We start from the raw sequence: 17,300 nt of genomic DNA on the forward strand, positions 1-17,300 counted from the left end.
CAGTATTTAATCGAAGTAGATTTTGGGTCCAAGGTGAATAAAATTTGGGGATATTTTTTCCCCATTTTCATCCTAGGATGGAGGCTTTGTGTGGTCAGATATTAAAATACATTCTAAAACCTTGAAAATTGTAAAGTGTTGTATTGGTGGGGGAAGTGACAGATCAGTGGAACAAATAGAAGTATGTAGAACAAATCTAAATATATGTAATAATTAAATATATGAAAAAAGATTTTAAATCAGTGGCTAGCCATAATGAAAATAAGTTAGATCTCCATCTCATACTTTACAATAAAATAAATTCCACGTTAATATTCTAATGTAAAAAATAAAATTCTAGAGGAAAAGAAGAGGTGTCTTCTAAGTTATGTTCCCCCCACCCAAGAGTGAGAAATGATAAAGGATTGATATAATTTCATCAAACAAAACCTTTAAATATTCTGTATATCAGAGAACATTATAAACAAAGTTAAAAGGCCACATGTATGATTAACAAAGAGTTAGTATCCTGGATACACCACAAGCTCTTATAAATCAGTAAGGAACTAGTGAATAAACCAATAGAAAAATGGACTAAGGACAATCAGTGCCAGAGAAGAAGTGCAAATGCCACCTTATGGTAACTTAAATTCATAATCAGAGATTATGATCCACTTCTCTCTGCACTTTGTGTTCTTTCTTTTGACATGGTCATCTAACCTTCTGTCCCATCTGTACCTTTCTTTATAGTATGTTTTTAAATCAGATAGGTAGACACCCTGTCTTTTTTTGAAAGTGTTCTTCACTGCCCTTGCCTATTTATTCTTCCAAATAATATTTTTTTTCAAGTTCTTTAAAATAACCTTCTTGGGGTTTAAGTTAAAATGGCATTAAATCTAAAACTTATGTCAATTGAAGAAAAACACACAACCTAAAAATTGCGAGTTATGTTTTATTTGGGGTTAGGCTTACTGAAGACTATAGCCTGGGAGACAGCCTCTCAGCTCTGAGGAACTGCTCTGAAGAGGTAAGGGAGGAGCCGGGATATATAGGAGTTTTTGCTGAAAACAAACATGTAGTCAAACATCAAACAATTACTGCTAATAACAAAAAACAGACATTTTAAGTTAATGATTTTAGTGCTTTTCTAAGTATGGGAAGATGCAAGAGTCTGGGCTTATTCAAATTATTCCTTAGAAATGTGTCGTAACTGTCTAGGGCCAATATCCTGTTTTTCTCCATCCTGAATTCCCCTGAGGACACACCATTGTTGGGGGGGGGCGGGTTTTGCTGCAGTGGCTGATGGCTTGATGTCGGGCCACATTTTTTTGTCCGCACTTACCTGATATAGAGTTGACAGCATTATAATGTCCAGCCTTCCTATCCAGGTGCACCGTATTTCTCTCCATGTTGAAATGGAGCTTAAAACAACTCTTTCATCATGTTATCCCCCTGCTCAAAAAATCCTTCCTGGCAGCCTTTCACCATCTGTTTCTCAAATTCTTTTCCAGCTTCCTTTGCATGAACTCTCCTCTTCAGCCTGGCTGGTTTTCTGTCTCCTAGTCAGACCTCTTGGTCTCTTACATATCTCTGCTTCTGTCTGCAACGTCCCTCCCACCCCGACCCCGCTTCCTCTCCATCTCAAGGTTGTACCAGCTCAAGGAAGTGTCCTTGACAACACTCCATCCCACAAGGAGCACTTCCTCCTCTGTCCATAGCGTATATTGTATTTCCTACTCAGCAGTTACTCGTGCCATGTATTCTGTTATTTTATTTTACAGAATACTATTTGGTCTCCTTGTTTATTTTGTAAGCTTCTTGCAGGCAACAGTTCTGTCTCATGTTTTTTTTATATCCTCTGCTGTGCCCTTGCGTACAGTAGCCACTCTCCACATATGGCTCTTGAGCATTGAAAATTTGGCTTGTCCAGTTGAGAGGTGCTGTAAGCACAAAATACGCTGGGCTTCAAAGTCTCAGTACAAAAGAATGAATTAATTGTTTCCTTAATTAAATGTTGAGAGCGTAGTATTTTGGATATATTTAGTTGAATAAAGCTTATTAAAATTAACTTCACCCATTTCCTTTTGCTGTTTTAAATGAGGCCCCTAGAAATTCTTCATCTGCACCTGTGGCTCACATTATGTTTCTGCGGACAGCGCTGGTCTAGAGCTCTCAGCGCAGTGACTCTCGTACAAGAGGTGCTCCCAACTCGGTGGTGGTTTGAGATGAATGAAAAGCAGCAGTTAGCCCGTTTCATCTCATCTGAGGAGTTTTGTCTCAGTCTCCGCCCTTTTTCTTGGTTGATGTGATCAGGAGGATTACTAATATGTAGCCCTACTAAGTAGGACCCAAATCCAGGAAACAGATGTTAATTAAGGAAGAAACTCATCTGAACATGAAATAAATGCTAGCTCCAAAGTGAGGTCTTCTGACATTGTGAGATGCAAGATGTAATTTAAGAGAGACACCAAGAGATCTTACACTTTTAAGTAACAAAAAGGACTTTCAGGAAGCGCTTAAGCGGTTAACCTCATTTAAATTAAAACCTTTCGGCATTAAATGGTTAAATGAGTTTTTGTTTCAAAACTAAAATTTGAAGATAAAATTGAAAGTGCTTTCTGCTACAGAAAACTAAATGAATAACAGGATGAGCATTGGAAAAGGCAAAGAAATGTTAAATGGATGCTTGTGGCCAAATTAATAGCAAACTAATAGGTTAGAGAAGATTGCCTCTCACCGATGCATCCAATGGATATTGGGAACAGCTGGCTTTTTTCTCCCTCTGTCTTCTTCCCTGTTCTTCCTAGCTCTCCTTCTCTTAAGCTTCTTTCCTTTCTTTATTCCTCTCTTAAAAAAAAAAAAAATCTGCTCCTGCCTTCATGTATCTTTCTCTCCTAGTTTATTATAATGCTAGATTACAGCACATTTAAAGTATATTGCTCATTTACTTCTTTAATTCACCCCAAATTTATTTTTGAATATAGTATGATATAGGGATCTAAATTATTTTTTACAGGTAGTGAATCAGAGCATTATTTCTTGAATACACCATTGTTTTCTTGTTGATTTATAATGTCAGTAATTATTATTGAGAGCTTACTATGGGCAAGGCAATGCTTCGAGAGCTTTGTATTTAAATTCCTGCTTCGGTTTCTTAAGTAAAGGTTTTCCTCATGTTTAGACATTTTAAATGAAACATTTTTTTCTTTTCTTGCATTAAGCCATTTAAAAAAATACAAAGTTGCTTTTCTACTTGGGTCCCAATATTTTTTTCTCCCTGGGAGTTGAGACTCTCTCATAAAACAAGTTCCCTGCCCTCTACTTTAAGATGGGTGGAGGAGTTGCGGACACCAAGAAATTCCACTTTTCCATTTCTCATCAGGGATGTTACTTTATAGGTGTCTTTCAGGTTGCAGAAAAGTTGCAAAAAAGGATATGCGCGCTTTGCCCCAAAGACCTCGAGTGTAGTGTCCTGTACTTTGCACAGTCAGAGAATATAGCTGCTCATGAAAACTGTTTGGTAAGTTACTTGAAAACACATGAGTCCTTTTAGGGAAGGACATACCAAAATAGATAAATGTACTCTGGATACGACAAAGAATAACACGTTGGCTGCCCATGGTTTGGACTTTTAAGTGGGGATTTGGGGAGCATATTTTTCCCTTTTTAAAGTTTCAGATCTTAACACCTTATGATTACTTTTAGTTTTATTTATAACTGATCAAACACACAAAGAATTATGCTGAAGTTCCTTTAAAGATATTTTAATTATTTCAAATATAACAGATACCCATAGACACTTCACCCAGATTTATAAAATCATGATAGTATATGATATTTGCCTCAGCTTGATTTTTTTTTTTAAAAGAAAAAAAAAACATAGATAGTTAAGGACTCTCTCTTCTCTCTGTTCCCTTCTCTCCATCCCTCCCCAGAGGTAATCGCCATCACAAATTCCGTGTTTCTTATTATCTTGTGTTTTTAATTTTATGCTCCCACCACGTTTAAGTATTTATAAACAAATATATTGTTTTACATGTTCTTGGAGTTTATAGAATTTCTATCAGATTCTGTGGATTATTGAGATTTAGCCATGTTGATAAATGTAGTTCTAATCTTTAATTTTAAATGTTATAGTATTCCATTTTATGACTGTAACCACCATTAAAGTATTCTGTGAATGAGCATTTATGGTTTTCCAGTTTTTTATGTGACTAACCAGCTGTCATAAATATCCTTGTATAGGTCTCCTAATTCACAGGAGAATTTCTCTGGTCTAGGGCACTTAGAACTGTTGGACATAGGAAGGGAACATTTTGCACCTCATTAAATGTGCCAGATTGCTCTCCAAAGGGATCGTACCAAGTTTGACTTCCACTATTTTGGAGTTTGTTTCTCTTCTTCCTTGTCAACACTTGAATCTATGAGATTTATTTATTTATTTTTTGGTATGGTAAAAGTATGTTTAATTTTGTAAGAAATTGCTGAACTGTCCTCCACTGTGGCTGTACCATTTTACATTCCTACGTGCAATGAATGAGAGTTCATGTTGTTCGTATTTTTTTAATTTAATTTAATTTATTTATTTTTATACAGCAGGTTCTTATTAGTTATCTATTTTATACATGTTAGTGTATATATGATGTTGTTCATATTTTAATTTGTAATTCCCTGATGACATATGATGACATGTGGTGTTGAGCATCTTTTCATATACTTATTTGCCATTTGTATATCTTCTTTGGTGTTGTCTGTCCAGATCTTTTGTCCAATTTTTAATTGGATTGTTATTGTTTAATTGTGTTTAATTGGGTTGTCTTATAATTAACTTTTAGGAGCTCTCTATATCTTGGATACAAGTCCTTTATCAAATATATTTTACCAATATTTTCTCCTAATCTGTGGCTTTTCATTCTCTTTACAGTGCCTCCCTGGATCTATGGTTTGGTGTCTATCATGATACTATGAGATTTTCATGTTTTCCTCTCTGATGGGTGTGAGATGGTCTCTCGTTGTTATTTGCATTTGCAGTTCCTAGATTACTTAGTGAGATTGCACCTCGTTTGCTGTGCTCCTGTGTGGTTCTTTTTTTCGATTCTGTGACTTGTGTTCATAGACTACACTTTATCTTTGAGATCTTAGTTTTGCTTATATGTATTTATTCACATATAAATAAATTCTAATGCTTTATTATATATGTTTGCTTTTAATTTTATTTATGGTGCTTTCTGTCATACAGAAACTTATAATGTAATTAACATTCATCATTATTTTCCTTTATAATTTGTAGGATTTTCCCCCTAAGAAATTCTTTTCCGAACTAAGGTTCTATCTTTTTTCCAAAAAGTTTAAAAATTTTGCTTTTCTCATTTAGCTTCTTGATCCAACTGGAATTTATTTGGATTATAGTGTATAGTAGGGACCTACTTTTAGTTGTTTTCTTTTTAATGCGATTAACCACCTCCCCCAGCACTATTATTGAAAAATCTGTCCTTTCCTCACTGATTTGTAGTGATAATAATGATAACTGTTGTTATTATTTGGTGTTCACTGTGTAAGGTAATGTTCTGGGAGCTTAACCTATATTTAACTGTTAATCCTCACAACTACCCTAAGAGGTAGGTATTATAATTACGCCCAAACTAAAGGTGGAACAACTGAGGCACAGAGAAATTAAATCACTTGCTCAAGGTCACAGGGCTGTAAGTGACTGAGCCGGGACTCTCACCCAGCTATGTAGTTTCAAACCCTCATGTTAATCCGTTGCTCTAACAGTATTGTCATATGTGCACAGATCTCTTTCTGGCTCTCCGTTCTCTTCCATGGTCACTTGTGTATTCCTGAGCTGGTACAACACTCTTTTTTCTTTCTTTTAAACAAAATACGCATTTTATTTAGGTTGAAATAAACTATACAAAATTGATTTTCTTCACCAAAAATAACAAGCAATATTTTCTGTATTATTCCTAGATAAACCACAAAACACTTATTTTTGTAGGTTTTCTAGGTTTTGCTTGTAAATCAAGATGAGGCAGTAGATACAGTCATGGAAAAAGACAGAAGAAAACAGACAAATCAGTTGTCAGTATCCATGGCCTCTGATCCTGTCTTGACCGTGAAACAGAAGTGTTCAACGTATACCTGCCAAAAAGCTTATGACGATGTAGGCTCAGTAAAGGAATGTAAACGGCAACAACCAGATGTGAAACAACAATGGCAGGCTCTTCCATTCAAACTTTAACTATAACTTGTTCCTTTAACTTCATTTGATAAAGACAAAATCTACAATGAAATTCTTGTTTGGCGAGCTCACACGTTTCTCTTGCAGTCTGATAATTTTCTTAACTGTCCCTTACAGATTTTTAACAGCATGCTTAAAACTCCTACTATTCAAAAGTCAGTCATGAGCTTCATTGTAATGTTTTATGAAACGTATTCCTTCCTCCCATACCTCCTCAAAATTTATTTCTTCAAAGAGCTGATAACTCAGTACCTGACAGTTGGATCCACAGTGATGTTATGTCTAAAATGACTTAACTAATAGAATTCCAAAGTGCCATTAGCAGAGATCACACAGAGTGTAACATGGTACTTTCAATGCTGTCTTCTGGAAGAACAGTTAGGTCTCCAAAGCATGGGCATTCAAACAGGCCATTTAAACAGGCAGATTATCAGTGACTAATGAGCTGGTACAACACTCTTAATTACTATGATTTTATGATAAACCCTGGCTATTTTTTGGCACTTTGAATTTTGGGATCAGCTTATCAGGTTTCACAGAAATTTCTATTGGAATTTTAACTGGAATTCCACTGAATTTATAGATGAATTTGGGAAAAAATAGACACCCTCATAATATATTAGTCTTTCTATCCATTAACAGGGTATGTCTCTTCAACTATCCAGGTCTTCTTTGATGAATTTCAAAAATGTCCAGCAATTTTTTTTCTATAGAGGTCTAGAACTTTGGGTTAGGCCTATTCCTGGGTTTGTTTTTTTTGTTTGTTTTGTTACTACATGTTTAAAGTGAGCTATTATTGGTATACACAAACACTGTCAATTTTTATTTATTTTTTATCTCATCCAACAATCTTGCCAAACTCAAATCTAAAAGTCAGATTCAGCTGGATATTTTTTTTAACATCTTTATTGGAGTATAATTGCTTTACAATGGTGTGTTAGTTTCTGCTTTATAACAAAGTGAGTCAGTTATACATAAACATATGTTCCCATATCTCTTCCCTCTTGCGTCTCCCTCCCTCCCACCCTCCCTATCCCACCCCTCTAGGTAGTCACAAAGCACCGAGCTGATCTCCCTGTGCTATGAGGCTGCTTCCCACTAGCTATCTGTTTTACATTTGGTAGTGTATATATGTCCATGCCACTCTCTCACTTTGTCACATCTTACCCTTCCCCCTCCCCATATCCTCAAGTCCATTCTCTAGTAGGTCGGTGTCTTTATTCCCGTCTTGCCAGTAGGTTCTTCATGACCTTTTTTTTTTTTTCCCCTTAGATTCCGTATATATGTGTTAGCATACTGTATCTGTTTTTCTCTTTCTGACTTACTTCACTCTGTATGACAGACTCTAACTCCATCCACCTCACTACAAATAACTCCATTTCGTTTCTTTTTATGGCTGAGTAGTATTCCATTGTATATATGTCAGCTGGATATCCTCATCTTTAAATAAAGACGGCTTTTTTTCCTTTAAATTTTTGGGCCTCTTAATTTCTTTTTCTTATTTTACTGCATTTTTCTAGAACATTGTGTTATAGTGGTGATTAAAAGCATTTTAGTGAGCCTTGTCTTGTTTCTTATATTACGGGGATGCTTCTAGGTTTTATCATTAAATTTGTGCACACTTTAGCTTTTTAATACCTTTACTTTATTAAAATTAGGAAGTTTCCTTTTATTTCTAGCTTGCTACAAGTTAAAGTATTAAATATTATGAAATGCTTTTTTCTGCATCTATTGTAATGATCTTCTGGCTTCTTTCCCTCTCTTTCTCTGGCCATGCACAATGCTAGATGCTTTATTATTTTTTTTTTAATTTATTTATTTATTTATTTTTGGCTGTGATGGGTCTTCGTTGCTGCATTCGGGCTTTCTCTAGTTGCAGCGAGCGGGGGCTGCTCTTCGTTGTGGTGCGCAGGCTTCTCATTGCGGTGGCTTCTCTTGTTGCAGAGCACAGGCTCTAGGCGCGCGGGCTTCAGTAGTTGTGGCTCTCGGGCTTTGTTGCTCGCGGCATGTGGGATCTTCCCGGACCAGGGCTTGAACATGTGTCCCCTGCATTGGCAGGCAGATTCTTAACCACTGCGCCACCAGGGAAGTCCGATGCTTTATTTTTTATATACACAATTTTTTTAAATCTCAAACTTACAGAAAAGTTGCACATACAGTACAAAGTACCTTTTTTGTTGGAACTGATGAAAGAAATATTCACATATTGAGATATAGGGAAGTCATTCTGGCTTATACATGAGTTAACTTGAATTTTATGTTAACTAAAATAGCCTGTTTGTGGCCTATCAAATATACACTGTACGTCTGCTTTAATTATTAGAGAAAAGGACACATTGACCAGAAGTAAAGAATGTCCATGTTAAAAATAAAGATTACATGCCCCTCCTCCTGGGATGCCAATGCTGGTACTCCTTTGATGATAAGACTCCCTTCCCAGGTTCCAAGGCCATACGGACTCACTGTGTACATGCTAGTCTGTTCTTTTTTTTTTAACCTTGAAGAAATGTAACCCTGACTCGTTTAATCCTCTTTGTTCTGACAAGATATGAAACTGTGCTGGAAGCAGTGCTTGTCCAGAGCAGTTTCTCAGAGTAATCTGGGAAGTGGGCTTCCAGGGTAGTCTGCAGTTTGGCTCAAATAAAACTCTTTTCTATTCTTATTATAGACTGTTTATTGATTATTTTCGTTTATAGAACCATTTGAAATTAAATTGAGACATGATGCGTTATCTTTCCTGAATACTTCAGTATGTATTTTATACAAAGAACAGTCACATAATCACAATGTAACCATCAAAATCAGGAATTTTTTTTTTCACACACACACACACTGTATTTTATTTTTACAAGAGATAAATAGACTGACTCCAAGCATTGTACATGGATGACCACAACAAAAGCAACAATGATTGCAATTACCAAACCTGAAACACTCTCATACTATGTTATAATATTGACATTCAGTCCAGTAATCCTCCACTGTAACAGCTCCTTTACTTTGCAGTGAAAATTGATTTGTATATTCTTTGCCTCTGAGTCCTTGTGGGATTTTTTTTTTTTAATTCAGACAGAAAGTCACAAAAATTATACTCATCCTCATCAGTTCACTCAGTCCCATGTAATTAAATTTTTTTTTCATCTTGATCTTTTGTTAGCACTTTTTTGAGTTAATCAGTTCTTCATTAGAGTTCTGAAAATGCTTATTCATTCAGTTCAGCAGTACAGTCAGTTACCAGAAACCTGTACTTGTCAGAGTCTTTTCCATTAATTTCTTGAAGATGAAACCCTTTTATAGGAACATATTTGCAAAAGCATCAGAGTACACCCAGAACTGTCTGTAAATGACAAAAGACTTAAAAATGACCACAGTTAAAGATTTGATGAAAGTTCATAATAATGCAGTTGACAAGAAAATTAGTTATTTCTGAGATATACATTTTAAAGTAATACTAGGATTATTACTTATAACATTATACCAGAACGTATAAGCAAAATCAGGAATTTAACATTAATATATTACTACGATCTAATCCTCAAACCACCCAGGTTTCAGGTTCAAGTGTCCTAATAACTTTATAACAAAAGATTCTGATTCACAGGTTACATTTGGTTTTCGTGTCTCAAATTTTCTCCTTTTAATCTGTTAGTAATAAGTTATGTGCTTGTTTATTTTCTGCTGTTAAACCATTCGGAGATTAACACTATTTGATTGTGATGTTTTATTCTAATATACTGTTAATGTTAATTTGCTATTTTTAGTTAACCTTGTCAGTATAATTTACATTAAAAAAGCACCCATTTTAAGTGTACAGTTCAGAGAGTATTCAGACATGTATTTACTAATGTAACCACCACCACCATCAAGATGTAGAACATTTCCATTACCCCAGAAGGTTCCCTCATGCCTCCTTGCAGCCACTTCCTCCCCACCCCAGCTTCTATAGCTTGAGCCTGTCTTTCTCATCTCACATGAAAGGAATCCTACAGTATGTATTCTGTGTGTCCGGCTTCTTTTGCTCATTACAGTATTTGGAGATTCATCCCTGCTGTTTCTTGTATGTGTATTTTGTTCCTTTTTATTTCTGCACAGTATTTCATTGTATGGCTCTATCACAATTTGTTTATCCACTTGCCTGTTGATAGACGTATTATTAATTCCAGTTTGAAGATACTAGGATAAATCTGTGACGATCTGAATATGTGTCTTCATGTGGGCGTACACTTTTTTTGTGTTATAGTCACTAGTTAATTTTTTTAGATTCCACGTATAAGTGATAACATGCAGTATCTGTCTTTCTCTGTCTGACTTATTTCACCAAGCATAATACCCTCCACATCCATCCATGTTGTTGCAAATGGCAAACTTTCATTCTTTTTTATGGCTGAATAGTATTCCATTGTATGTATGTGTATGTGTGTGTATATATACATATATATATACACACTACATTTTCTTTATCCATTCATCTGTTGATGAACACTTAGGTTGCTTCCATACATTGGCTATTGTAAATAAGGCTACTATGAACACTGAGGTGCATATATCTTTTCGAATTAGTGTTTTCATTTTCTTTGGATATATACCCAGGAGTGGAGTTGCTGTATCACATGGTAGCTCTATTTTTAGTTTTTTGAGGAACCTCCATACTGTTCTCCACAGTGGCTGCACCAGTTTACGTTCCCAGCATCAGTGCAGGAGGGTTCCCTTCACACTCTCAACAACATTTGTTTGTGGTCTTTTTGATGATGGCCATTCTGACAGGTATGAGGTGATATCTCTTTATGGTTTTCATTTGCATTTCTCTGATGATTAGTGATGTTGGGCATCTTTTCATGTGCCTGTTGGCTGTCTTATGTCTTCTTTGGAAAAATATCCATTCAGGTCTTCTGCCCATTTTTTAATCAGGTTGTTTTTTGATGTTGAGTTGTATGAGCTGTTTGTGTATTTTGGATATTAACCCCTCACCGGTCATATCGTTTGCAAATATTTTCTCCCATTCAGTAGGTTGTCTTTTTCTTTTGTCAATGGTTTGTTGATGCAGAAGCTTTTAAGTTTAATTAGGTCCCAGTTGTTTATTTTTGCTTATGTTTTCCTTGCCTTTGGAGATAAATCCAAAAAAAAAATTGCTACGATTTATGTCAGTGTTCTGCCTATGTTTTCTTCTAGGAGTTTTATGGTGTCCTGTCTTACACTTAGGTCTTCAATCCATTTTGAGTTTATTTTTGTATATGATGTGAGAAGATGTTCTAATTTCATTTTTTAACATGTAGCTCTCCAGTTTTCCCAGCACTACTTATTGAAGAGACTGTCTTTTCTCCACTGTATATTGTTGCCTTCTTTAAATGTGGACAATAATGCTTTTATTTCTTGAGTGAATACCTACAAGAGGAATGCTGGGTCATAAAGTAAGTGTATGTTTAACTTTAAAGGTAATTGCATCATTTTACACTTCTACAACAATGTGTAAGAGTTTCATTTGCTCCACACCCTCAATGACACTTGGTATTTTCAATCTTTTTAATTCTAACCAGTCTAGTGAGTGTGTATTGGTATCTCATTGTGGCTTTGATTTGTCTGAGGGTTAATGATTTTGAGCATCTTTTCACGTGCTTATTCACCATTTGTAACTCTCCTTCTCTGAAGAGTCTGTCCAGATTTTTTGCCCATTTTTAACTGAATTATTTGTCTTACTGAGTGGCAAGAGTTTTTCCTATATTCTTGATATAATTTTTTTGTCAGATATATGAATTGTGAATATTTTCTCCCAATTTCTGGCTTGCCTTTTTGTTTTCTTGGCAATGTCTTTCAAGGAGCAAAAAGTTTTAATTTTGGTGAATTCCAACTTAATAACTTTTTCTTTATAGTTCTGCTTTTTATAAGAAATCTTTGCCTGTGCCAGTGTCAAAATTTTTTTATCTTATGTTTTTCATGCCCTTTATTATTTAAGTGTATGTGTAATGTTGATCTTTCATTCAGAGGTAGTTTGGATTCTTTTGGTTTCGAGAAACTCTTAGAAGCTCTAGCCAACCTAAATATAAAAGGGGCTTTGCAATAAGTTGCAGGGGCATTTTGTGGCTCCTGAAGGCAGGCACACAGGTGGGTACAAGAAACAGGAGCTGGGAAGCCATCAGGAACCCAGGATGTCCTCTCTAGCCCTTGTTTTTGTTTTCCTCTCTTTGTAGACTGACTTGCTCTGACCATGTGGCTCAGAGCCTGTTTTAGTCCCCTAGGATAGGGACTTTGACTGGCCCAGCTTGGGGTCAGGGCCCCGACCAGGTCCAGTTAGCCACTGGGGGTCAGGGTAATGCAGTATAAAACATGTCTGGGGATCAGGACAACTCCCAAAGAAAAGCAGGGTGACTTGAGATCTGCTCACACACGCCAAAAGGTGGTCACTGTTCTCCCCCAACCCATCTTCCACTCCTGGTGAGTACTTTTTGGTACCATTTTCTGACTTGCAGCTTTCAGCATTACTTTGTGAATACTCTGGCTTTTTTCTTTTCCCAATCTGCAGCTGTATTCCTCAGCACTTGTGGAATGTGAAGATCATGATCCGCTTAATCGTGATAGAAATTTTGATGTGGAATCAGTAAAGAAAGAAATCAAGAGAGGAAGGAAGTTGGTAAGTATAAATGATTTTATTACTCACAAAGATGAACAGACCCTTGGTGATGCTTTCAAAAGAAAGTCTATTTGATTGATAAACCAGGGGATAGAGATGCAACGTGGAGAGCTGAAAGAAGTAGGGCCTATATTGGAAACTTAGATTCAACTGAATATTTTAATATTTTTAAATGAACTACAATATGCTTCATCGGCAAAGTAGACATGAGGTAGAATGCTTTGGCTATAAGTAGAAGGAACAAACTGGCTTTAAAAAAAAAAAAAGGGATGCTTATTTTCTTAACTTAGCCAGAGGAAAAACTGGCTTCAGGGTTGGTTGATTCAGTGGCTCAATGATGTCATCAGGGGCCCATCATCCTTTCCGCCCTCCTTGTCCACAGCATCAGCTGGTCCCTTTGTGATCATAGGGTGGCCACAGGCAGCAGCTGAAGCATCAGGCTTGCTTGCTCCTGTCTATCACAAGAGAAAGTTCATCCCCAAGCATGGATTAAGAGCCCTTCTGAAAGTTTAATTAGGCCACACCCCTCTTTCTGCACCGATTGCTAGAGGCGACCATAACTAATCAGGATCTACCCTCGGAGCTGGGCTCAGCTCCCCCTGGGAAGGAAGAATGCTGAGCAGTTGCTCTACTGGGTCTGCTGTAGTAGACTCCCTCCGTGACAGGCCCTTCGCAGCTTCATCAGCGATGCAGCAAGTGTGAGCACTAACACCCTAACCACCACCACAATCCACAATCAGGTTAGTGACCTGGAACAAACATTTTTTTAGTCCTTGCGAGATGTCAGCATATACATGGGCCGTTTCCACATTGCCTGATGTGCTTTGAGAAGCGTCAGCAGGGGGCGCTCAGTGAGCAGGCAGATCAGCACGGTTGGGGCTCAGGAAGCCTTCCTAGTTGGGAATGCGGGGGGGGAATGAGGATGGGGGAGGGGGAATTTCAGAGAGAGGGAACAGGGTGTGCAAAAGCGTGGAAGGCAAGAGAGAAGATGTGGCACATTCATGAAACCATAAGCATAGGACTGTCCCTGGCATTCTCTTCACTGACCTCATGGAATTCCATAGGATGTACTGGAAGGCGTGAAGCCATTCCCTGCCCTTAGATAACGAGTTGACACTGATTTTCACTGTAATAGTGAATGCTGCAGAAAACATCTTTGTGCATTATCATCGTGTGCTGGTTTGACTGGTGCTATACATACACAGCACATTCCTAGAAGTGGAACAGCTGAGTCAAAGAGAATTCCCTTTAAAATCTTTGAAACATGCTGACAAACTATCCCCCAGAAAGACTGTACCACTTTATGCTTCTGTACATAGTGGATGAAAGAGCACTTCTCCCAGCCCTTGACGAAAATGAACATCTCAAACCTCGTTAATTTTTGCCAGTCTCACAGAGTTTTACCTTGCGTTCCCCTGATCACTGGAGAGGTTGAACATTACCCTTCTTTAGTAATCATCCCAATCTTCCCGGCTCACCCAGCTCCAGCAATTCTTCAGTGATCCCTGGCCATGGTCCAGCACAGCAGTCACTCCCTTGCAAACCCCCTGGACACCCTCCTTACTCACTGAGCAAAGCCCCAGCCTGGGGAAGTGTGTCCGTCTGATGTCTGCAGGAGCTGAGTAGCGCTGGCAGTTGAGCAGTTAACCGGAGAAAAACCCACAGATGTTTTGACTGATCTTAGGTTCATGGCCATGAACCTCAAGCAGACCATCAGCATTTCATCCCCCACCCTGCACATTTACTCTTTCATATCCTATCATCTCTCTTTAAAACCTTGCTCCACCCCAACTTCTCCTTGCCAAGTTGACGACTAGCCCTGATTTTTTTTTTTTTTGGATAGACTTTCTTTTTTAGAGCAGTTTTAGGTTCACAGGAAAACTGAGGGGATGGTACAGAGAGTTCCTGCATTCCCCCTGCCCCTACACGTTCACAGTCTCCCCTTTATCAACACCCTCCACTAGAGGGGACATTTGTTACAACTGATGAACCACACTGACACATCAGAAACACCCAAAGGCCATAGTTTACATTAGGGTTCACTCCTGGTGTGGTACATTTCTTTGCCAGATTCTTACCGAGAAAATGGAAGCGACGAGACAGAAACCCCTACTGTCCAAACCACTGCCCACCTGCCTGTCCCCAGACTCTCAGACCTCCGTCCTGTCGAAGCCAACCCTGCACGTGGGCTTTGGAGCCGTCCTCCTTCCCTCTTTAAGGACTAGGTTCTTGCATTTTCCTCTACCCCCTCACATAGTATCCCTTCTCTCTAATCGATTATTCTTGTCAGCATATAAACGTGATCAACGGATCATGTCATCTTTAAAAAAAAAAAAAAACAACTCTCCCTTATACACAAAGAGCTGGTCACTTGCAGTGCCACTTGTCTGACCTTAGTTGACCTGTCAGCAGTATCATCACACAGTGGTCCCTGCCCTGCATCTTGAAGCAGTTCCTTCTTTTGACTTCCTGGACATACGCTGCTAGTATGTCTTTTACCTTTCTGGCTGCTGCTTCTCAGGTGCCTTGGCTGTTTTTCCTCCTCTGCTCAACCTCTACAGTTTGGAGTGCCCAAGGCTCTGTCCTGGGCTCCTTCCTCAATCTGAACATCCTTCCTACATGACCTCATCCAGTTCCCATGGCTTCAATACCATTCTTATGCCAGGACTCTCTCTATCTCCAGCCCCGATGACCAACCTAACATACCTACCTGGATAGGTAATAGCCTCTCATGTTAAACTGGCCGGAAGAGAATAGGTCCATCCCCTACACACTCATACACACGGTCCATCCAAACCTGCTCACTTCTCCTCAGTAAACAGCACACCATTTGTCCGCCATCATCGCCTCTCAACCCCAACCCAGCATCGGGTCCATCAGCCTCACCCTACGGACCTTGCATTCTCCTGTTCTCTCTCACTGCCACTCATCCACTGTGGTGAAGTGTGATCTCACTGTCTTGGACTGTTGTTGAACACTGCTGATACTTGTCCTTCTTTCTCTCTCGCCTATCCCTCCCCAGCCCATTCTCCACACGGCCGCCAGAACAGTATCTTTAAACTATGAATCGGTTTATGCTCCTCTTGCACAAAGGTAAAACCCCAACTCATCACTGTGGCTCGTAAGCCCTCCATGACCCAGTCCTCACTTATCCCTTGGATCTTAGCTCAGACTGTCCCCCTTGTCTCTTCTCTGCTCCAACAACGCTACCCATCCCTCTTGCCCTTCCTGTGAGTTTGCCAGTGGGGAAGCTCATTCTTGCCACGAGCACATAAGGCCTTCTGCTTACAATATCCTTTCCCCTGCTTTGGTGCAGACTAGCAGCGCTTATTATTATTAAAATCTAAGCTTCCATGTCACCTCCTCAGAGAGGCCTTCTATATCACTGACCACCCAATCTGAAGTAGGGACCCAGAGACACTCTGTCACTTTGCCTTAATTCTCCACAAAGCATGTATCGCTATGTTTTAAAGTTTGCTTTATTTGATCATTGTCTCCACTAGAAAGAAAGTTAACTTCATGCAGGCAGGTACCTTATCCACCACTGTTTTCCCCGTCCTGGAAGAGGGCCTGCCACGTCACAGCTACTCTGTAGTCTTTCAGTGAGTCACCGTTTATTAGCCGTTTGTATTTCTTCTCTTCCCATTTTTCTGTGGGCTATCAGAGTCTTACCCTTTATCTACTATGCAGCAAACAGTCTTTTCCTTTTTTTTAAATGGTATCTATCACCTTAAAAGTGGAGCTTAAATTTTTTATATAGTCAAATCTGTCAGTCTTTTTCTGTGTGGCTTCTGTGTCTCCTGCCTTGCTTAGAAAGCCTCAATACTGTCCTTTTTTTCTTTTATATTTTCTAATTTTTTGCAGCTTTTTAAAAATACTTATTTTTTATATAGTTAAAGCTTTAATCCACGTGGAGTTTATTTGGGAATATATTGTGAGGTAGGGATCTAACTTTCTTTCCTATACATATAGTCAGATGGCCCCCCAACATTAAATGATCATTCTTTGTGCTCTGACTTCAAATTCTGCCTTTTGCACAATCTAATTTCTCACCCACAATTGAATTTCCTTTATTTATATAGTTGCTCGTGCTGACCTTGGGATACTGTGTGAGCTGTCACCTCCTATTTTGCTAGGTGGTTTCATTGTGCGCCCATGTCATTCAGCCAGAGCATGATATAAACCAGCTGTGGTCATGGCTCAGATACCCCCAAACAGTTAGGTTTCTGTGGCCACGTACTGTCCTTCTAGCCATCTCTACGCCACCTTCCTATCAGACCAATAGACTGATACATAAAAGCAAGAGATCAAATGAATTGAGCTAAGAAAAAAACTTATTCCTCAGGGGCTTTTTTGTTTTGGTGTTGTTTTTTTTTTTTTTTTACATATTTTGGCCTTTCTACATAGATGCCAAAGAGATTTCACTTCCTCTCTCTCACGTCTCCTCAGTAGTGC

General features: G+C 38.4%; 1 protein-coding gene across 3 annotated transcripts in view; it reads left to right on the plus strand.

Annotated features, from left to right (window-relative positions):
* The window catches only part of SETDB2 (SET domain bifurcated histone lysine methyltransferase 2), a 306,643-nt gene that overhangs the window by 54,157 nt on the left and 235,186 nt on the right, over window positions 1-17,300 (plus strand). For 2 of the 3 annotated variants that reach the window (XM_028161729.2, XM_007193750.2), the window contains 2 exons: window positions 3,378-3,499; window positions 12,738-12,845. The exons of the other annotated variant lie outside the window; for it this stretch is intronic. In XM_028161729.2, coding sequence (XP_028017530.1) covers window positions 3,378-3,499; window positions 12,738-12,845 — 230 coding nt within the window. The remainder of the gene's footprint in view (window positions 1-3,377; window positions 3,500-12,737; window positions 12,846-17,300) is intronic. 3 annotated transcript variants of the gene reach the window in all.

The sequence above is a fragment of the Balaenoptera acutorostrata genome, chromosome 18 (genome assembly GCF_949987535.1).
Source record: "Balaenoptera acutorostrata chromosome 18, mBalAcu1.1, whole genome shotgun sequence".
Taxonomy (NCBI): Eukaryota; Metazoa; Chordata; class Mammalia; order Artiodactyla; family Balaenopteridae; genus Balaenoptera; species Balaenoptera acutorostrata.